The sequence below is a fragment of the Phallusia mammillata genome, chromosome 2 (assembly GCF_965637545.1).
Source record: "Phallusia mammillata chromosome 2, kaPhaMamm4.hap1.1, whole genome shotgun sequence".
NCBI classification, from domain to species: domain Eukaryota; kingdom Metazoa; phylum Chordata; class Ascidiacea; order Phlebobranchia; family Ascidiidae; genus Phallusia; species Phallusia mammillata.
This window is the reverse complement of record NC_137253.1, coordinates 22,735,018-22,758,017: the sequence shown is the minus strand read 5'-3', so window position 1 is coordinate 22,758,017 and position 23,000 is coordinate 22,735,018. Positions and strand designations below refer to the sequence as shown.

General features: G+C 39.6%; 1 protein-coding gene and 3 pseudogenes across 2 annotated transcripts; 3 read left to right on the top strand and 1 right to left on the bottom strand.

Moving 5' to 3' along the window:
- Window positions 1-584: 584 nt before the first annotated feature.
- Window positions 585-5,148, bottom strand: LOC145214928 (sushi, von Willebrand factor type A, EGF and pentraxin domain-containing protein 1-like). Of its 2 annotated transcripts, XM_080083551.1 has the most exons (7): window positions 4,980-5,145; window positions 4,559-4,675; window positions 4,290-4,415; window positions 3,179-3,370; window positions 2,238-2,429; window positions 1,783-1,923; window positions 585-1,158 (listed from the first exon to the last, which is right to left on the bottom strand). In XM_080083551.1, the coding sequence occupies exons 1-6, from the start codon at window positions 5,041-5,043 to the stop codon at window positions 1,784-1,786; spliced, it is 831 nt and encodes a 276-aa protein (XP_079939677.1). In that variant the 5' UTR covers window positions 5,044-5,145; the 3' UTR covers window positions 585-1,158; window position 1,783. The 2 variants fall into 2 exon arrangements, with proteins under 2 accessions (XP_079939677.1, XP_079939678.1); XM_080083552.1 differs by lacking the exon at window positions 3,179-3,370 and having other exon boundaries at window positions 4,980-5,148.
- A 3,733-nt stretch (window positions 5,149-8,881) lies between these two features.
- On the top strand, window positions 8,882-9,651 carry LOC145213172 (cyanocobalamin reductase / alkylcobalamin dealkylase pseudogene; annotated as a pseudogene).
- Window positions 9,652-10,787: 1,136 nt separating this feature from the next.
- On the top strand, window positions 10,788-14,679 carry LOC145214288 (uncharacterized; annotated as a pseudogene).
- A 6,614-nt stretch (window positions 14,680-21,293) lies between these two features.
- On the top strand, window positions 21,294-22,259 carry LOC145214726 (cyanocobalamin reductase / alkylcobalamin dealkylase pseudogene; annotated as a pseudogene).
- Window positions 22,260-23,000: the final 741 nt, after the last annotated feature.

The following is a 23,000-nucleotide window of genomic DNA, read 5'->3' as shown; positions in this document are numbered from 1 at the left end:
GCATAAGCTTGACGCACAATCACGAGAAATATGATCGATTTGAACACGGTAGTGTTCCGAAATATCTTATTTGCAATGTCAAAACGGAAACCATGTTTGAGTCTTGTCAATCCGTTGATTATTGCTAAGCATTCATCTCTTGGTTTTACTGTAAAAAAATTATAGTCAGAACCTTATTTGGTCGGAATAACCAGACCAAGGGCGGGAAACCTGCGGCCTAAAGCGGCCTTTAAGGGCACTAAGTGCGGCCTTCGATGCCAGAATACCTTTTAGGGTGTCGATAATACACACTGCACCAGGCACTAAAAACTAGACAGAAACGTATTTGTTTACCTTTATTCCACATTACTATTTGATTGGTTCTAGGGCAGCTGTTTTCAAACTAGAGCCAAGTGGTTGCGTACTGGTACACAAAGCGGTTTCTGTAGGACTGCCAAGAGACCCAGGTTCTACAATCTTACTTGTGTTGCAAAAGAACAATTGTTTGCGCATAATCGAATGTCTTAAACTCGTCTGTGATGTCACAAGCTACTCTTAGATTAATATTGGTAAACAAGCGAGTTTCTACATTAACACACTTCCGATTTTGTAGTGAGGAATTTTATTAAGCTTTGACCGTAAGTTCAATAGCACATCGGCCAGCCTGTAAGTCAAAAAGTTTGAACATCACTGTCCTTGGCGTGGCAAATAGTCTGTGCGGCCTAAACGAGTGTCGATAAACCATTTGGCGGCCTTCACAAACAAAAAGGTTCCCCACCCCTGCTCTGAATAGTGGGGTTATTTTATTGTTTGTTTATATATCGCCGGTGACTTTAATGGAGTTCAACCAATATGGGTTAACTAGGTTTAAACAAAGTGGTTGTAGACACGAACAAACTGCTTAACCACAGCAGACGTTTTTTATGTTGTTCACAGAAGAGCACAAAACCACAAATACCAAAGTTTCAAGCAAAACAGAAACAACCATGGTTGCATATTTTTGTTATGGTTGTATATTGTATTTGTACATAAAAGTCACAATTTTGCAGAAATATTATATACCGGAGGCGTGAAAGATGGAAAGGGAAAAGATCTCGTTGGAAATGGATGGGAAAACTTTGGTTTGGTGGGGCAATGAAAACGTTGTTCCAGGGAACGTTGGAATTGGATTTAGGTACACTGCAAATAAAGAGAAAATCATGGATATTTTTATCGTAAATTGTTATAAAACGACGTCTATACATAAACAATTAACCAACATGGCATACCAAAGGTGCCTGTGATTGGACTTTCGGCGGGCTGACGACCAAGTTTGTTTAGGTCAGTTGTAAGAGCATCAGGCCCAAAAAGATTCCCGTCGTGGTTTTATCATGATTTATTAAGCCTATGTCTTGCCATGTGGGAATGCTTGGTAGATTGGCTTAAATTGTTATTGTGCCACTCAGCTTTTTAAATTAAAGGTACTTTTCAGCAAGCTCTTGTACATTTTTCCTGGTGTGCTCGCAATATATCTTTCATTGCTCTGATTAAGCCCTACCGTTCTGGTGGGCGAAACGTCAGCAAAAATACAAAGTTCTTGAAAAAACAACTAGTGTTTTGTTTAGCATTACACCAGTTGAACGACAAATTTATTAAATTAAAGCTACGTTAACCTGTTTGAAGTACATGTTTGCAAACTGTCACTTCATAGCTAATGATATTTTAGCATTAATGGAAGTATGTTAAATGTATTAAATGTACACTATTGTATTCTAAGCTGCAACTTAACTAAAGAAGGTTAACTGTAGTTTTAAAGGTACCCACCCTAAAATCGCATCAAACAGTTTAGCAAGTATAGATTATAATCTGCACAACAGGTTCCATTTTTTTTGCAGGATGACTCACAGCCACAAGGTGGCGATCCTTTTACAATAGGCCATGCGGAGCATGCAAACCTGCAGGTACCTTAAAACAAAAATGTACAACTTGATAGAGTGCAACATTGACCAAAGTTGCAGAGTGTAGAAAGCTTTTAAATGTCAGGTTTAATAATGTAGTGAAGATTTTTATCAGACTCGTACATACCAACCTTACAAACGCAGTAAAAGTTGTACCCGTATATGTAAGCCGCAAAATATACATCTTTGTACATGGCAAATCTTTAGGAACAAATTTTTTTTTCTAAGGTGCACTGTAAAGCTGTCGTCAATTTTTAAATTTTAAAAATTTTTACCAATGGGCAATCTTAGGGGGTCTTATACAAACTATAAAATATCCACCTTCACAAACAAGCCTCCTTCCGCTCCATTCTCCATTATTTCCACATGTGTACATTGGGAAACCATGTTTTGCAGAATCATGAAAATAATGATCATTGCATCTGAATATCAAACTACCACCAGGTTTGTATGAGCTCTTGTCGGATATGATTTTGCCGTTTTCTGGTGGTGTGAGCTGCGGGCATGTGATTTCTGCAAATAAAACAAATGTGTGCAACTAAATAAACTTGATTTAAAGGTTCTATTAAGTATTTTTCTACATAGGTTAATCCAGTTTACAAAATAAACCCTTGCAAATAATCCATCCAGATATACCCAAACTTGTGTGAGGTGTATTTTAAAGCCAGTTTTTCTAAACTGTAGGTCACAAAGCTATAATGTGACGTCACAAATGCGTGCAAACACAAAGGGCTCAAATAGAAGCCAAACTTCCCATAGAATGGAACATTCGTCAAAATTTAGAAAAAAACTAAATGTTTGAGGCATTGTTTATTTTTGACACGTTGCTGTTTATCTTTGGTTTAGCGACGTTTAAAAAATGTTTCGTCAAATTGTTGTTTCTTTGTATCACCTGAAATAACCATTTGTTTGTTACAACACAATCGCATTGCACACAATAATGGCCAAACACTCACTGGCAAACAATTGGTTGTTAGATGTCATAAACAAAGCACTAACCAAAACCTGTTGGAGTTTTGTTGCTCCACTGTCAGTACGTTTGTTTGAAAGCAAATGTTACTAATTTTTCTTTAGATTTTGCGATGTTTCGTATGATACCGCTATAAACAAACCAAAGTTTTCACGGTGGCCGCCACCGTTCTTGAAAACCCAAGGTGGCGGCGACACCCCGCAACCACCTATACTCGGCGCCTATGCTGTTGTCAATTTGTTTTACCAATAGGCAATCTTAGGGGATCTGATACAAAATATAAAATATCCACCTTCACAAATAAATTTGCTTCCACGCCATTCTCCATTATTTCCACATGTGTACCTTGGGAAACCATGTTTTGCAGAATCATGAAAATAAAGATCATTGCATCTGAATATCAAACTGTCACCAGGTTTGTATGAGCTCTTGCCGAATAAGATTTTGCCATTTTCTGGAGGTGTGGGCTGCGGGCATGTGATTTCTGCAAATAAAACAAATGTGTGCACCTACAAAAAAATGATTTAAAGGAAACTATTCATAAGTGAGTGATTATTTATGAAACTTTCTTATCGTCTAAGACAGTGATTCTCAAACTTTTTTATTGTCGGGGCCAAAAGGTATTTTTCTAAGTGTTTAGGGAGCCGCAAAAAACGAAACCTTGAGAAAATCACTAAAGATTATGACTTTAAAAGCTAAAATAGCAATCTTGGTCGGTTTTCTGAAGTCTGGTGCGAGCCGCAAAATAAGTAGTTGGGAGCCTCATGCGGCCCCGAAAACCGAGTTTGAGAACCACTGGTCTATGATGAATTTATTCATACTGCCAGTATGATACTGGAGTCAGCCCTGAAGCGTCCACTAATATTTCTGATTTAAATACTTGGAGAGGGGAAAGTAATTAAAAGACCAGTTTGAATAACATCAACAAAATTTCTTTTAAACCTTTTTGTCATAGGTCCAAATCAGAGTTGCTAGCGGGCACGAAATCTGAGCCCGAACCCGGCCCGAACCCGAAAGTATAAGCCCGAAGCCCAACCCTAAACGTTTTTGCAAAGCCCGTTTAGGCCCGAAATTTTGATTGACAGGCCTATCCAAGAAAGCCTTGCAGCAAAGGATGAGAAAGAAAAAAGAGAAAGACAACAAACACAATGAACAATAGTAAACAATGGGGTAAACAATACGTTTTAGAGGAGGGTGGGCATTAGGTCAAAGCCAGAGAATTGTTACTTAGCTAAGTAATTTTATTTAAAAAACAATGGCGGACACGGAACGTAAAGTCAGGCCCGTTTTCTCACAAAAACCTAAGCCCGAGCCCAGCCCGAAAAGCCCGGCCCGACTTGCTACTCTGGTCCAAATATTTGACTTGATTATTAAATTTTTGTTGTTCAAGGTCTGTTTCATACCTACGCATTCAACATTTGGATTTCCTGTGGTGCCAGCCGGACAACTACAGCTCGCACCTCCAGGAGTGTTTGTGCATGAAGCTCCGTTTCCACAAAAGCCAGAAACTTCAGTGCATTCGTTGACGTCTGTTAGAAAAAAAACACAACTTTTGCAATCACACATAAAAGTTGCGTGTGGCTATTCTGTGTTAAAACAGTACTATAATAACGTTATAAATCTTAGAACATAGTCATTATTACTTGCATTGTCAACATTTTATATTTCTTACCTCTGCAAGAAAATCCGTCTCCAACATAACCTGTATTACATTCGCACGTAAAACTTCCATCTGCATTAGTGCAAGTCCCATGTGAACTACACGGTGAACTCGCACATTTGTTAGCATCTAGAAAACGAACGGACAAGCATGTAACATTGTAGGTGCGTCGTAAACATGTAGGTATAATTTCCATGCTTCTTACGAATACAATTTACAGTTTTACTTTTACATAACGTTCTTAGGAGTAACATAAATACAAATGCATGTTATTTGGGCTTGTTTACTTATGATATCAGGCCCATGGATAAGACTAAAATTACAGTGTTTACTGAAGCAGAGCTGGACCAACCACATCGGCCAGGGAAATAATAGCGAGGTTGCAAGTTGCTAAAAGTTAAAAAATTAAACGATAGTGTGAGAAAATGCATACCTCCGCCAAAACTGATGCCCATTGAGACGGAGACAAGAGAACACAAAACCAGTAAATTCTTCATTTTCGTTCCGGTTGCGTTGCTAAAAGCTGTGTATGATAACAACCTTCTACCAACTGTCTTTATACCATCCTGTCGCCTTTGTCACATAGCCTTCGGTTAAAATTTCAGCCACCTAGGTCACCCGACACTTTAACGAGTTAATAAGATTGTTGTTCTCCTTAGCAAACAATAGGTATGATTCTAATTGCTGCACGGTACAGTGACGTAAACAGAGAAATTAGAAACCGTTAATTAATTAGCGACAATAAATGATCGTGAAAAAGCGCCCTAGCAATATTTAAGACATGATACTCTAACACAGTGGTTCTTAAACTTTTTCATTATTTTTTTTCAAAACGATCCCTTTGCCATTGTTTTCGCGGTCCTTTAGCTGGAATGTGTATTTCAGAAAAACGACAGTTGATTATAGGATTTTAGCTATAGTTATGCAAAATTGCGCTTAACAAGGATCCAAAGACAGCTTGTGACATCACAAAAAAAACAAAAAAAAACATTACGATTGTGTGCCAACAATTGCATTTTTGTTAGTTTTTATGCAATAAAGGCTATTGTTTAGCAATTGGGGACAGTCGATTATTAATTCTACTTTGATTTAAAGTTTAAATTTTAAACTCATTCAGTGGCACAAACTGCCGCAAAATAAGATTATAAAAGTACTTCAATCTTTTCGCGGTCCCCCTAAAATTGCTTGCCCCACGGTCCCCTGAAGGACCGCGGACCCCAGTTTGAGAAACGCTGCTCTAATACAAAGATTGTCCAATACCTTGGTTTTCTTTTATTATTTAATTTAGCTTTGTTTATATTTTGTTCATCAATTTTATTCCAAAACAATTATACTTTCCAAATCAACGAATTTAAAATTTTGTTTATTCAATTTGAAATAGCTCGGCCTGGTGAATATTTTACCTCAATTGTTGCTGCTTCGATTTGTTTACCCGGAAAAACAAACTTGACTCAATACGAGCTACAGTTCAGTTTATTAAGAGCGGCAAAATTGCGTCATCCAGCGGAAAATAGTTAGCAAGGCACCAGTTTAAACGATGAAAAAGGGTTTAATGATTGCAAAGTCACCTTGACACAAACTGAATGACCTTGGATGCCTGCGGGGAATTAGAACGCCAGGTCAAGTTTAAAGCGTGGTGCAGGGTTAATTCGGGTCGCCTTCACTATAAAATACACTTTAGAAAATGACAAAAATCGTTGGGCCTTATTGCAAGCAATGGCTGACAAACAACACCGTAATAAAATTTATTTGAAATAATTCTGTTGATGGGATAATGCTTCGATTAAACTAAAATGACCCCATCACTAATACATCATAATGAGATTTCATTTCGATAACACAACCTCTTCATTTTTAAAAATTTTTTTATAAAAAGTTGAAAACAAACACTTCTAAATTTGGTTTTGTCATAATATCAATTACACATAACTTGCAGGTACAAAACTTTGTAAATCATTGTAAGTACGTATATATTTTAAAATTACTTTAAAACAGCAGCATTTTTTCTTGTAAGTTATATAAAAAATATGAGCAGTGTGCCTTATTACCTTTCGGGCCCATATACCTTCAGGTACCTTATTAGACAGTATATAAAGCATGCCGCTTTTTACGTAACTGATCAGTGCGATTATTATAACTTATGACGATTATTATAAGTTTCTCAACTATTGCATATTAGATTTAAGTGCAAAGGTAGCTGGGTAGTTTTGATTTCATGAGTACGTTTTATTCTACACCCTTGACAATTTGGTTTTTATTAAAGCGTTAAAAATCGTTCCACTTGCAAATGGTTACAACTGAACAAAACACATGAGAAAGAGTAACACAGATTGAAATCAGGTCAGGTGCGGGTTTAAGCTCGAATAAAACGGACTTGATTTAGGCCTGACCTGGCATTCGACCTTATTTGAGCTCAAATTTCTTATTTTGTTTCGCCTTGTGAACCATTTACCTATGAAGGCTACAAAGGAGTGTTTTGACAACAAAAGGAAATGCAGTTAGCATTGTAGTGTAAAAACATTTTAAGTTCAAACAGAAGGTTTTGTTAGTAAAAGTCGTCATATGTTTAAGTTAGTTAAAGTTAAGCATTTGCTAAAAGTTGTTTATTTTAATTTAAAATATTTGGCGTCCGGGTGTTTAGAAAACTTCTTGTAGGGAAAGCACCGACAAACAAACACGTGAATCATGCGCCAAATTACGGTCAGTTGACCAAAACATGCAATAAAGGTCTGACCAGGGGTCGCAACACTCTTGCCATACTTAAATTAAACCAACCGAGTCTTGTGTTTTAACCCACTGCTGTTGTATGTCTAGTGTTGATTGGTTGTAACCATTGTTCCATTCCACAATAACAAACATTTTTTGTTCATGATATAATGTAAACGGCCACCACTGTGGGATATTAGGAAACATATAGTTTGTTTAGGGCACTGATGCACTGCGCTTTATTAGTGGATTTTCAACAAACGATTCTTGATATACAAAGGTATATATTTATTTGTTTAATTACTTCAAAACCAGCGTTGTCATAGTTACTTTTGTAGCTTTGACCTCGTGGCCCCCTTAAAGCAGTGGTCGGCAACCGCCGGAGGAGTTCGTTACCAGGCCGTATAATTTTGCAGGTTTAATGCTATAAAACGTTTTCCGCATATATCCTGGGAATAATGAACTAATTTAAAGCGTTTTTATTGCCAAATATTTGTAGTTTCTTGAAGACCGGTCCGCGATAAAATTTTAGTTTCAAAAACGGGCCGCAGTGCAAAAAAGGTTGCCGACCCCATACCTTAAAGTAATCCTGTAGGACCTGTGGCCCCTTAAAAAAGGAAATGACAATCTCATGTTGGAATTCGGTACTGATTTCCACTTTAAACAGGTCGAATAGAATAAACAAGAATACTTAATCGTACAAAACCTCAATATAGAAAAGTAGTATTTGAAACAAATTAGGGAAGTCGATTAAATTAGGGAATAAAGTTAAAAAGGAAATGGATTTTAGTGGGTGTTTCTGGTATATTGAGAACCACTGAATCTATTGAGAACCACTGGACTCTAACTGAATGTCTTGCCTGTTTACAGCCTAAAAAAGGCTACTGGACATTGGAAGGCCCTGCATTTTTGTGTGGGCCCAGTTTCTTAAAACTCATATCTTAAACTTCAACTGTCCGTGAACAAATAGGTATTAACCATCATGTCAGATAAAATACTGTCAAAATTGTAAGAATATTAGGAACCATGCAATTAAAAACGTTTTGTTTCTAATTAGCTGGCATAACCCTATTAGTATTGGAGAAGTTAATCAGTTACTTTGCAAGACTAGCACAGCCTGTGCAGTTATTTTTGACATTATTGGGGAATTCACTAAAAATTCCATTTCGAAATGCACTGACTAACGTTTTGTCATTTCTAAATGAAGTGTAACATCAAGCATTGTACTTAAGAAACACAAAGAGGGGCGACAAGAATATCATCGTAATTGTGACATGCTGGTAAAGCCGAAAAAAATCTTCTAAGAAAATCATCGTGACCATAAAGGAAAAGCGCGTGTTCCTTGTTTTTGTTTAAAGTGCAACTGGATGCTTGATTTTTGTACGTATATCGTCTTAAAATTTACACCTCTGTCGTGATGGCAAAATAACATTAGTAAAATTCGACACGAGAGGCGATAGATGACCTACGTATTTACGAAGAAGGTGGAGTCAATTTATATAAAGACAAAAAACGAAGATTGTACACCACAATTGTTTTGCCACTGCCGGTATTACATCTTATCTCTACGTTGATAGTTGCTGATTGGAGGAGTACTTTTTCCATTGTTGCGGTACAAATCAAACGGTCATGTCTGATGAAATACAATCAAATCTGAATGAATATTTGCAACCACTTGGATTGGAAACTTATTTGTTTAAAGCTGGCTGGTACAACGAACTTGTTGATGAAAAGTACAAGTTACCTTACAGGGATGACACAATTTGTGCACTTATTTTATCAATCCCTTCGTTTTTCGAAAATTGCTTTCTGCCGTACCTGCGTGAAAATATTGATAACGATGAAATCATCAAGAAACCTATCGACTCTTGCATTGAATCTCATGTGAAAATAGCAATCGAAAAGCTTAGAATGGACAACGTACACATCATATATGCTGATGAGATGATACCTGACGATAATGGCGGAACAAAAGCAAGGGTGGCTATACAAACTGCTGCACATGTTGCTGGTGCTACATATTACTACCAGCGTCGTGATATAGAAAATGACCCTTGGGAAAGGGAAAGACGGATTTTCGGCATCTGCATTCATCCCCAATTTGGTGGGTGGTTTTATATGAGAGCTGTCCTGGTTTTTGAAGACGTAACAGGTAGATTGGAGTACAAAGAACCTGTAGATTGTGTCCCAGAAAGAAACCAAAGAATTGAGCTGCTAAATAGTGTGAATCGTCCACCGAATTTTAGGAAAATAAGAGAAGTGAGAGAAGAGTACCAGTACTCTGAACAACAGAAGGGGTATTTTGATACACCATCAAAATACAGAAATCAGGGATTTTTACGTCAATTTCTTAACTAGAAACGTAAAAAAGACATTGGTAGTGATCATGGACTACTGTACAATTGCATTTCCTTTTTTAGCGTTTTCCACATATTGTGTTGTTGATCGTATATGAGATATGCATTACAGTTAATTTTCGCACACTTTTTGTTACAAAACATATTTGATGATATTATTAAAATGACTACTTAAAAATTTACTTGTTCACTCGGTACATTAAAATTGCCGTTAATGAAAGAAAGTAGCAGAGTAATGAACATGTTTCGAGCCCTTACAAGTGCATGAATATACCATTTATTTTTTGTATTTTTACATAAAAGCTGTGATTTACTATTTAGCACGTTTTTTGTAGCACTGTGTGAAATATGTATGTATGATTTATATAAATCTTTGAGTTTTAGAACTTTGTGTTATGGGGAGTAGAAGACTCAGGAGATGTGAAAGATATTTAATGATGCTAGTATCTCGCTGGAGAATGGTGTTACGGTAAAAGTGAAGTATTTTTGAGGACCAAGTCATCACGATAAACTAAATTCTCGTAGGGGCTTGGGTTTTGTGGATTGTTTAACAGAAACAGGCAATCAACACAGAGTCACCTACAACTGCATTGTATTGAGTGTATCCTGACGCAAGGCTCTGCTGTTACTTGTTCAAAAGGCCTTTGTATTGTCACGAAATACACGACCAAGCACCTATTGTAAATGTGTGGTTGACATTTTGGCACCCCAGAAGAATGGCGCTTATTAATGTATTTTCAACAAAAGATTCTTTTACAGAGGCCTGGCTGGTTTGTTTAATCACCACCATCTGCGTTGTCGTAGTTACTTTTGTAGCTTGATACCCCCGTGACGCTGTTGCTCATGTGTCATTGGTCAGTCCAAAGGAAACACAACTGTGGCAAAAATATTTCACGTTTCCGCCGCTGCACATTTTCTGGTGGATTTGTTTTAAGCAACACGTTTCTTTCATCTGTTTATGTTAATCGGGTTTATGTTATTCGTGTTCACTTATGTATATTCGTTTCACTTATGTATATTCGTTTTACTTATGTTCACGTTTCACTTATTTGTTTTATATGTTTCACTTATGTTCATATTTAAATGTATTTCTTACATGTTCTATTGTAAAGTCACCTACATATTTTCTTAGTTTTCACTTAATTCCTTATTTCCACTTAATGTTGTTTTTCATTTGTCTTATTTTTCTTTGTCCTAGTGGCACGCTGTTTCCACGCACTGTATTTTCCTCGCCGCATTTTCCCATCGTTAATTAGCGTTCCCGGATGTGCCGGGAAACCTTGTGATATTGCGCGAGCCGGTGATTGGCCAACGGCCCGCAAATCTAGAGCCGTTTTGCACGTGTTGGACAAGAACGAGGCAGTCTTCTCTTGGGCGTCTCGTGAACGGTTGTTGTAGTGCCTTGCTTTTATGTTTATGTGTCGTTGTTGGTTTTACGTGCAGAGGTTTTGCGTGCTGGAGTTTTAGTAACGCCGCTGGAGTATTGCAATAATATATAATATAATAAACTGTGAGACGCCCTTTTAGCCAAACCAGTGTTAGGTAGATCCGGCTTCCGTGGTGAGCCGTTACTGCAGGGTTCTGGACCGTTTACAGAATTGGGGAGACAGTCTCGGGGAATAGACCAGATTGGCAGGGCTTTTGGGACTTATTTGGCAAAGATAATACCGCCACCCGAAATCGCTAGACCCAATTCCGGGCTGTCAAAACAATTCGGTAACAAATTGGCGAGCACGCCAGGACCCTGCCACCACGACCCACTGGTTTCGCTAGGAAGACTTTTTTTTTATTGTATTTTATTAGGTTTTTACATTTTATTCTATTTTTATCATGTCTTTTAACCTCATGATGCAACCTCCAACACTGAGGCCTGGAGACGATCTAGCCCAGTATTTTATTGTTTTTGAGTCCTACTGCTCCAGCGTTAAGGCCTCTGATCAAGTAAAGCGGCATTTGTTGCTTTCGGCCATAGATAATGACCTAAAATGGGCCCTGCAAGATAAGGACTGCAACCTGTATGAAGTTGAGTACGAAGTGCTGAAGGAACGCGCTTTGCGCCACAAGGACAGTGGGCAACACGCCGAGCGCCGCAGGGATGAACTGATTGGGCGCGTACAACTGCCCGGCGAATCCAGTCGCGAGTTTGTTTACGCACTCCGTGCTTTAGGAGACATCGCCTACCGCAATGGTTCCGATGCCGCGTTAAGGAACGAGATGTTGTATGTGACTTTGTTGCGAGGTTTACACGACCGTCGCTTGGCCAACTCAATTCCATCTCTCATCAAATACTCGCGCGATTTCGCGAGTGCGGCTCAAATGGTTATTGATAATATCAGCTCTCCTGTTATTGAAGTAGCTGCGGTGGAATCAAATACTCCGGATATGGGGCTGATTCTTAAAAAGCTCGAAGCCATGGAAATCCGGACCTTGCAGAGAACGGACGAACTGACGAGGAATATTTCCGCCATGGAAGCCGAAATATCAACGCTGAAGAGGACGAACGAACAATTACGGTACAGTCCAGTACATTCGGGTGAGCGCAGATTCTTCGAATGCAACAGACCGGGTCACTTAAAACGTGAATGTCCATTTCTAGACACGCGGACCTTACGCGAAGTAAACGACAGAGAACGATACCATCTCGGGCCCGGAAACAGCAGATTCAGCCAGGCGTCGTGAACAAGCCTGTCAACTCCCGTTCGTCTTCTGCCCCTGCTCCCGCGCGATTCGTGAGTTTACTGAAACAGATGTTTACGTCGTAAAGGATCTAAAGCACGACGTCATATTAGGTCTGGACTTCCTACAACGTCACCACTGCAGGATATGCTATCATTCCAATACCTTGTCCGCCGGCGAAGGAAAGGTGCCTTTGCTAAGTTCACCCATGCCATCCCTGAGCGCTGCTGATGTTTGTCTTATAGAGGATGTCGAAGTTCCCCCTTTTACCGAGATAAACAACGGGCCGATCTGGACCAGCTGTTACGAGAACACAGTGATGCGTTTGCGGCTTCGAAAGAAACTCTCGGTCGAACGGAAGTCTTGCGTCATCACATTGACACTGGAAACCACCAACCTGTTCGGCAACCTCCTCGAAGGGTGCCCCACCACAACAAAGAAAAAGTCGACGAGATACTGAGGGAAATTAAGAGCCAAGGTTTGATACGGCCTTCGAAATCTCCCTGGAGTAGCCCAATCGTTTTGATCGCTACCCCACTCCACCGTCTGACGGAAAAGGGAAAGCGTTTCGGATGGGACGAGAAGTGCCAGCAGGCTTTTTCACTTCTAAAGGAGCATCTGACAACTTCTCCAATCTTGCGGTATCCTGACTTCAGCAAACCTTTCATCATTGACACTGACGCCTCGGATACAGCTGTGGGATGTGTGCTCTCACAAGAGACTGACGACCAGGTGATAAGCACCGCAATGCGGACGCTTTGTCGCGACTAAACGTCGAGGAAGAGGGTTTTCCATACTCGCTGGTCCAAAGTGCTTCGGATAACACAACCGAAGAGGTCAACGTCGTCGATTTCCGTGCGTCAATCGGGTACAGCTGCGACGAACTGCAAGAGAAGCAGGCAACAGACCATGATTTGGTGGAGGTGATTGACTGGCTCAAGCGAGGACAATCGTCGGTGGGATGAGGCACTCCCCGCGGTCGTTGCTGCTTACAACGCAAGCGCACATGAAAGCACCGGCTTTGCACCACATACCCTGCTTACCGGACGCCCTCTTCGCCTTCCCGCTGATCTGTCTGGGCCAGACCAAGCCGATGATCGGTGCTCCTACGAAGTAGAAGTTGACCGGGTGAAGAATTGCCTATTGCTTGCTGAGGAAGTTGTCCGAGAGACCCTTTCGGTGCAGCGACAAAGAATGGCAGAAAGATACAACAAACGACAGTACGGCCGGCCGCATGAGGTGGGAAAGTATATTTTACTTACAAATCCAGCAATCCCACAGAGCAAATGTAAGAAGTTGCAACCCCCATACAAGGGACCGTATCGCGTAGTAGAAACCCAGGGTCCGGTAAATTACGTGATTGAAGATAGAGATGGGAATCGGCAAACAGTACATTACAACCGAATGAAGGCAACGACGGACAGGTTTCATCAATGCAGCAGCAGCGAGGAAGACGAACAGGAAAAGGCGAGCCCTGTACCGAACAAGTATTACCACGTCTATTGTCCAGGTACACCCAAAATATCGTCACGTGCCAACGGGGCGTTGGATAACATGCCGGAGGCCATTGGTAACGGGGCAGGATCGCCCGAAAGCCATGCTCGCAATGGGCCGGAAGAATCACCCGCGGTGGTAGAAGAGAACAGAGACGATGTTAGGCCAACACGCACGCGAAAACAAACAAGGTTTTATCCGGAATCCGAGTAGTCCAACAGGAGTAGGACAATTCTGGGATGGGGGGAATGTGGCAAAAATATTTCACGTGTCCGCCGCTGCACATTTTCTGGTGGATTTGTTTTAAGCAACACGTTTCTTTCATCTGTTTATGTTAATTGGGTTTATGTTATTCGTGTTCACTTATGTATATTCGTTTCACTTATGTATATTCGTTTTACTTATGTTCACGTTTCACTTATTTGTTTTATATGTTTCACTTATGTTCATATTTAAATGTATTTCTTACATGTTCTATTGTAAAGTCACCTACATATTTTCTTAGTTTTCACTTAATTCCTTATTTCCACTTAATGCTGTTTTTCATTTGTCTTATTTTTCTTTGTCCTAGTGGCACGCTGTTTCCACGCACTGTATTTTCCTCGCCGCATTTTCCGCATCGTTAATTAGCGTTCCCGGATGTGCCGGGAAACCTTGTGATATTGCGCGAGCCGGTGATTGGCCAACGGCCCGCAAATCTAGAGCCGTTTTGCACGTGTTGGACAAGAACGAGGCAGTCTTCTCTTGGGCGTCTCGTGAACGGTTGTTGTAGTGCCTTGCTTTTATGTTTATGTGTCGTTGTTGGTTTTACGTGCAGAGGTTTTGCGTGCTGGAGTTTTAGTAACGCCGCTGGAGTATTGCAATAATATATAATATAATAAACTGTGAGACGCCCTTTTAGCCAAACCAGTGTTAGGTAGATCCGGCTTCCGTGGTGAGCCGTTACTGCAGGGTTCTGGACCGTTTACAGAATTGGGGAGACAGTCTCGGGGAATAGACCAGATTGGCAGGGCTTTTGGGACTTATTTGGCAAAGATAATACCGCCACCCGAAATCGCTAGACCCAATTCCGGGCTGTCAAAACAATTCGGTAACACAACACTCCGGCGTTTTTAATCCTGATAAAGTTTCTTCGGGATATCCATTTCAAAAGTCAGGTCCTTTTTCTAACACTATAGGGCATAGCCCATAGACTCTATGGCATAGAGTCATGTCACCATGATCAATTGTGACGCAATTACCCAAGTTTCGCGACGCTCTAAAAAGCGAATTAAATTGCGTGAGAAGAGTATTAACAACCACTCTATGCAACGTAGCAATGCGCTTCAGTGAATTGTTGTTCATCACAATTGTGTGCCGGGGACGAGTCATAAACCCTGCTTGCTTTTTCTCTTATGTAAACTGTTCACATGACTGAAAAGTGTTGCTAAAGTTTTTATTGTAAGGGGGTATCGTACAATTGGACAAATATCTCAAAAAAATAAGTCACATCTCTCAAAAAAAATCTCTAGCCTAGAGAGACAAATGTATAAGGAAATGTTTATTACTGAGCAGAGTACGAGCGTTTTGTTTTTAATGAACACCCGGTACTTAATTTCGGGTACCACTATTTAGCGTACCCGTGAAAACGCTACGCCCCTTGGTGAAGTGTATAGGATCGCGAACATTAACTGTTTTCCATATTTTTATGTAGCATATTTGTGTTATGCTATGTTTTTAAAGTTGGTTTTATGAAGGTTCCGGAAGTCCCGTGTAATTAAAAGTTTGAAGCGTATTGACCAAAGGAAATAAATGTAAAAGGAAATATTTATTACTGAGCAGAGTAAGGGTATGTTATTGTTAATAATCATTCGATGGTCTGTAATATTTTTGGCGTACCCGTGAAAACACAAGGTGATGAGTGATGACCCCCCCCCAACGCTTATACGTGCCGATTTCTGGCGGCCTTAAAAGCCCGGCGTTATACAGATGGCATGTCTACTAACACAAGAAGAAAATATAGCTAAACACTGATAGGTGGCGTAAAGAGCGCAGTTAATTTTATGGATAGTGATTTTGGGATAGGGTTGGAAGACTTAATTAACTTAAGTGACTATAGGTTTTTAGGATGATATTATTGTTGTTATAATATAAAACCTCAGCCCAACCCCAATAGTCCCAACCACCGTCAGCAATTTTTACTCAAATTGCATTTAATATTTTGCGATTGATTCTTGCGCTACCTATCGGTATTTAGTAAATCCGTTAACTGTTTTTAGGTTCATCCTCAATTCGGTTTCGAACCGAATCGTTTCATAGTTAGTTTCGCTTCATCACTTATTGATACAAATCGTGGTAAAAATTGAGAAAACAAATTTGTTGGCTAGCACAGAAATGCATCGAATCATCGTGAGAAGTCGTTTCCTGGAAAGAATGTGTGACAAACAAGTAAAAGTCTATTCCCGCAGGGGCTCGTGTTTTTATTCCCCTTGTTACTTCGCTACGAGTTGTGTAAATAAAAATGCTTTAATTTGGGTTACATCATCATCGAGCTAAGTTCGATAAAAACTCTAAATCTAAAAAATATCTTACAATTTTGTTAGTTGTTACCGTGGTTAAAATTTGGAGTCACGCCCACACGAACTTTTGGCCAAATAGTTTTAAAACGGAAGGATGTTTTACTTTAGAGCAGTGGTTCCCAACCTGGGGTTCGCGGATCCCTCAGGGGTCCGTGAGTTGGTTTTAGGTGGTCCGTGAAGGTAAATGTTTTTAGTACCATAAACCAAAATTTAAATATTGTTAATTTTCCAAACCGTTTTTAAAATCTTGCATACGAGTGTAAAGTGTTTATTGCATCTTTGGACGAGAAACAAGCACGTTTTTGTAATTGTTACCTCCATTGTGACATCATAACACACACGGACAATAGATCTTTGCTTTAAGATTTGTACACCAAAAATGTTCGCTCGGTATATTAAAATTACCATTAATAAAAGGAAGTAGTAGAGTAATGAACCTGTTACTTGTCTGATTGAACATGTTTTGGGCCCTTATTACAAGTGCATGAATATACCATTAAATTTTTGTATTTTTACATAAAAGCTGTGTTTTAGTATTTAGCACGTTTTGTAGCACTGTGTGAAGTATATGTGTATGATTTATTTAAACTCTTAAGTTTTAGAACTTTGTGTTATGGGGAGTAGAAGACTCGGGAAAGGTATTTAATGATGTTAGTATCTTGATGGAGAATGGTGTTACGGTAAAAACTAAATTGCTTTCTCTGGAGTATTTTTGACGACCAAGTCATCACGATAAACTAAATTCTCGTAGGGGCTTAGGCTTTGTGTATTGTGAACAGAAACAGACAATCAACACAGAGTCACCTGCGAATGAATTGTATTGAGTGTATCCTGACGCAAGGCTCTACTTTTACTTGTTCAAAACGCCTTTTTATTGTCACGAAATACACGACCAAGAACCTATTGTAAATGTGTGGTTGACAGTTTGGCACCCAGAAGAAAGGGCTTATTGCTGAATTTTCAACAAAAGATTCTTTTGCAGAGGCATGGTTGGTTTGTTAAATCACTACCACCTGCGTTGTCGTAGTTTCATGATGCCCGTCACCCTGTTGCTTATCTGCATTAGTCAATCCAAAGGAAACACAACACTCCGGTGTTTTTAATCCTGATAAAGTTTCTTAGGGGTATCCATTTCAAGAGTCAGATCCCTGCTCCACATTCAACATAAACGCACTGAAAGTTTCAACAAAACCAGTCTATAATTTGACTACTATTGTTGCAAACAGTTGCTTCTTGGTACAATAGTTAACGTTTTCTAACATTATCGGGTTATGTTTGTGACCATGATCAATTGTGACGTAATTGCCTAAGTTTCTCAACACTCTAAAAAGCAAATTGCGTAAGAAGAGTATTAGCAACCACTCTATGCAACGTGGCAATGCGCTTCAGGGTGAAATCAGTAGCCTTACCGGAAATTAGCAAACCTGTGATTGAGTTCTTGTGTTAGTAGCTCTACCCCTTTCGACTACATATGTCAGGTGCCGGTGCTTGCATGGCGGGGGTTGACCATCTTGTTTGCAAAATGCTGTAAAGTAAGGGTTCCCAACCTTTTCACGATCCCGTACCACCTGGACGCTCTGCACTGCCACGCGTACCACCATAGAGCACTAATGTGCTCTACAGTGCTCTATGGCAGGGCTTCTCAAACTGTGGGTCGCGACCCCAATTGGGGTCGCGGAATATAATTTTGGGGTCGCGAAACATTTTGCGTTATTATGTCAATCATAATAAATGGTATACGTGCATACATGTTTTGTTTACACATAATTCCCGTGTAGAGGCTCAGGAGTGCACAACCTTGTGGTGGTGAAATAAAGATCTGTGATGCGGCCGTCATAGCGAAAAGGTTGTGCACCCCTGGGCTATACCCATCAAGGGGTCGCGTAGAAATTTCTGTTCTAAAATGGGGTCGCAGAGCAAGAAAGTTCGAGTAGCCCTGCTCTATGGTACCACTTCTTGCAGAACAACTATTTTGTTTGAATCATATTTTATTCAACGCTATCTTAAGCACCAAAACAGTAGATATATCTATCAAGGGCAATCATTTGACATAATTAACGCCCACTGTGTCGCAGCGTTGTTCGGCTTTTCATAGCAACTATGCTTTTTGTTAAGAATTGACATGACCTGTATTTTGAAGATCGTAATGATACGAAAAAACAGGAATAGTTACGTTACAATGACAATAGGCCTGGGACTGTTTTTTTGTAAACAAAACCAGACAAACAAAATATAAAGTTGCAAATTGAGGTTTTTGTGAACAAAACAGAAGCTACTCGCGTACCACTTGAAAACCCTTCGCGTACCACTAGTGGTACGCGTACCACCGGTTGGGAACCCCTGCTGTAAAGATATTCAAGCAAAATTTTGCATTTGTCTAAGTTCACTCAGATATCGACCCATGTGACTTCTTTGTTCGGTATGTTCTCATAAAGTGTGTGTCAAAAAAGTCGTTGCGAATGCAAATGTTTTTAGTCAGCTGGAATTGTTAAATTTTTGTCTAATTTGATTTATGTATTACGTTTGCTCCGTTTCTTAGGACTTAGGTTCTAGGCATTTTCAACACATTGTCCAACAGGCGACAATCAATAGCTGCGTCACCTACGCCCGTTTTTCTCACAAGAGGTTTTTGTTACTTGTTCAACAGCAGACTTTTGTATTATCAAAACATGACCCCAGCACCTATTGTGTATTCGTTTGTGGCACTCCGTCTATTGGCGAAGTGTATTGGCGAAGTGTATACAAAAGATCGTGAACATTGACTGTTTTTCATTGCTTTATGTAGCCTATTTTTGTTTGGTTTTATGAAGGTTCCGAAAGTCCCGTGTCAATACAAGCTTGAGGCGCATTGACTAAAGGAAATAATTAAAGAAAATATTTGTTACTGAGCAGAGTGAGAGTATGTTATTGTTAATGAGCATCTGATATTCTGTAATACTTTTGGCGTACCCGTGCAAGCGAAAGGTGGTAACCCTCCCGCCTATACGTGCCCAGTTCTGGCGTCCTTAATGCCCGGCGTTATACTGATGGTATGTCTACTATAACACAAGAACTCACAGTAGAAAATATAGCTATATACCGATAAGTGGCGTAAAGAGCGCATTTATTTTCATAAACAGTGATTTTGGGGTAGGGTTAGGGACGTAGCTAGCTTAAAAAGCTATGGGTTTTTAGGTTGATAATATTGTTGTTATATGATGAAACCGTCAGCACATTTTACACAATTTTTTTTATTGATACGAATCGTGACAAAAAATGAAAAAAAACAAGTTTGTTGGCAAGCACAGAAATCCATCGCATCATCGCGAGAAGTCCTTTCCTGTAAAGTATGTGTTGTGATAAACGTAATAGCTTATTCCAGCAGGGGTTCGTGTTTTTATGTATTGTCCAACAGCAACAGACAATAACACCAGCTTCACCTACGCCTGAACTAAGGCTGCGTTCACACATAGGCACCGCCACGTGGTTTCGTACCAGGTGTTCATACTCCGCGCGTTCACACTGAGCAAAAAACGTCGTTCACACTAGACGGTTTTCGCGACGAGGCATCGCGTTTTTGGCTGGTGTGGACGACAGGTTTTGACGTCTGAAGACAGGTTTCGCGACGAGAGAAAAGTGTGGTTTCGAACCTGATGTTGTTGAAAAAACTCACTACTATCGCCAGTTTTATTTGATTTTATTTGAAGAAAGTGTACCCTAGCTGCTGGGTAGCCCAATGCAATTTTCTGAAAACTTCCTTATGGCTCTTTGCCGTTAAAATCATGAGGTGAACTTCCTCTGCACTCCAAAGTTGAATTAATTTTGTGACTTCTTTTTAGACCATAGTATACCTCGTTCACCCATTTTCGGCACGCAAAGAAACACTCAGTTAACAAAATTAGACAGAACTTATTATAAACCAACGTACAAACCGCTGTATTCGGTTTCGCGCCTTGCTTCGTTGAGACACGGTTTTCAAACCTTGCGTCGTTCAGACACGGGTTTCACGACCACGTTTAGGCGCGAAACCACCTCTTTTCGTGCCAGGTTTCGGTAGGTGACGTTTCGTTCACACTACCAGAAAGTTTCATTCCTAGTAGCGAAAACCTACCGCGGTGCCCGAGTGTGAACGCAGCCTGAGTGTAGCCTGAAGCAAGGTTTTTTTGTTACTTGATGAAAAACCTTTTACATTATCACAAAGTACATGCCACAACAACCTATTGTGAACATGTGGTTGACTTTTACGAAACTCCAGATGCTTATTAGTGAATTTCAAACAAAAGATTGTTTTACAAAGGAATGCGTTATCATAACACCCGCATCATCATAGTTACTTTTGTAGCTCGGTGTCGCAGTGACGCTGTGGCTTAGCCGCCATTGGTCAGTTTTTTTGAAAAAAAAACATTCCGGCGTTTTCATTTCATGCCAACCATATATTTTAGGTGATTAAATAAAGCTTCACATGCTTGGTATCTCATTCAAGAGTCAGGTCACTGTTTTTCTTCGCCGAAATCGCACTCAAGTCTTCCACATAAAAGCGTGTGTTTGTAATAAGGCAATGTATGATTAGTAGCCTAAACCTAACTCGTACAGGAATCATCCGATATGACGTTTAACCACCTGAAACGATGCACAATGTGAAATATAAGACGTTTAAAAATATGTGTTTTTAGAATGGTGTTGTATTGTCATTTAAAGTGCACCTGAATTCCTGATTATCATGTGTATACTGTCTCAAATTTCACATACCATACACAGCTTGTACGTGAATGGCACAACTACATTTTTAAAATTTGACACTACTAGCGCTATATAACGTTTCGACTTATGAAAACGGTAAGGTCAGTTCACATGAGGAAAAGCAAATAAAGAGTGTGCACCAGCCGTTTTTTACCACTTCATAGATTATATCTTGTAACTTCGTTGATCGTTGCTGATCCGTTGCTGTTGCTGATCGTTGTTCTAGATAGCATTAAATCAGATTCATTGAAGGAGTGATAGAAATTTAAAAATTATACAGTCATGTCTGATGAAATACTATCAAATCTGAAAGAATATTTGGAACCACGTGGATTAGAAACTTATTTGTTTCAAGTTGGTTGGTACAACGAACTTGTTGATGAACAGTTCAAGTTACCTTACAGGGATGATACAACATGTGCACTTATTCTGTCAATTCCTTCGTTTTTCGAAAATTGCTTTTTGCCGTACCTGCGTGAAAATATTGATAACGATGAAATCATCAGGAAACCTATCGACTCTTGCACTGAATTTCATGTGACCACCGCAGTCGAAAGGCTTGGAATGAACAATGTGCACATCATCTATGCTGATGAGAAGGATGACAACAAACAATATAAGGTTCTTGTACAACGTGCCGCACATGTTGCTGGTGCAACATATTACTATCAGCGTGATGATGTGGAAAACGATCCTTGGGAAGAGGAAGAGAATATTTATGGCGTCTGCATTCATCCACAATTCGGTGGGTGGTTTTTTATGAGAGCAGTACTGGTTTTTGAAGACGTAGCAAGTTATTTGGAGTACAGAGAGCCTGTAGATTGTGTGCCAGAAAGAAGCCAGAGAATTGAGCTTCTGACTCGAGCTAATAGTTCTTCATCTTCACCGACTTGGAGAGATATAATTCCAGTCAGAGAACGGTACTCTGAACAAAACCAGTGTTTTGACACACGATCAAGCGACCCAACCCGGGAATTTCTACGTAAATTTCTTAACTAGGAATACGTAAAAAAGACAGTGGTAGTGATCATGGACTTTATCGTGTACAACTGCATTTCCTTTTTCAGCGTTTTCCAAATTTCGTATTTTTGCTCGTATACATTACAGATGATTTTTGTACGCAATTTTTTGTACAAAACACCTTTTATGGTTTCATTGAAATGACTAGTCGCAATTTTTTTCGTTTGTTCAGTAACGTTCAAAATTGCCATTTTCTGAATGAAAGCAAGTAGTACCGCATGTTTTGCCCCCTTAAAAGTGCGACAACTATGTATTTTGTGTCTCATGATATGTTTTGGTGTTCCGCGTGTTTATTTTGCAGCACTGTGTGAAATTACACACAAAACGGTTTTCCTGAAACCTTGGAGTTTTATAATTTTGTGTCAAGGAAAGTAAAAGACGCATCAGATATAAAGGTATAAAACAATGATGCTATAGTTTCTTGCTGGAGAGTTACGCTAAAAGTTGCGGGACCAGATTTAGTTTGGCAACGATGGTTTGTTTTGAAATATAAGACTACAATGCGCTTTTATAGTGTCACATAAGTTCCTTAACAAAGCTATGTTGAGCGACAGTATAGATCAGTGGTTCCCACTTTTTTTGTCCTGTGCACCATTTCAGTCGTCATTCAAATCTAATTCTCCCCTACAAATTTAGTTTGCTAAAATATGGTTCACATTAACATTTTAATGTGATTCTTATAACAGAAATTAAACTCTCGATTATAAGCTTAAATCGATTATACGAGAACTTTCTTTTTCTCATCTCATATATGACAAATGCTGCAATAACACAACACATAGCACAGGCAATCAGTAAGAGATTAATATTGTGACACAAATACCCCCCTACAAATTACCAAATTCCTCCCTGGTTGGGAACCACTGGTGTAGGAGAAGAATTCACCCTTTACGTGAGGTTATCGCACAAGAACACTGGGTGAAC

Bases quoted from the DNA above. Each gene is read 5' to 3' on its own strand.
- LOC145214928 (XM_080083551.1), bottom strand. From the start codon at position 5,043: ATGAAGAATTTACTGGTTTTGTGTTCTCTTGTCTCCGTCTCAATGGGC. The intron at 4,416-4,558 runs GTAAGAAATATA...TTTTTCTAACAG, and splicing joins AGACGGATTTTCTTGCAGAG to ACGTCAACGAATGCACTGAA. The intron at 3,371-4,289 runs GTATGAAACAGA...TTTTATTTGCAG, and splicing joins TCCAAATGTTGAATGCGTAG to AAATCACATGCCCGCAGCCC.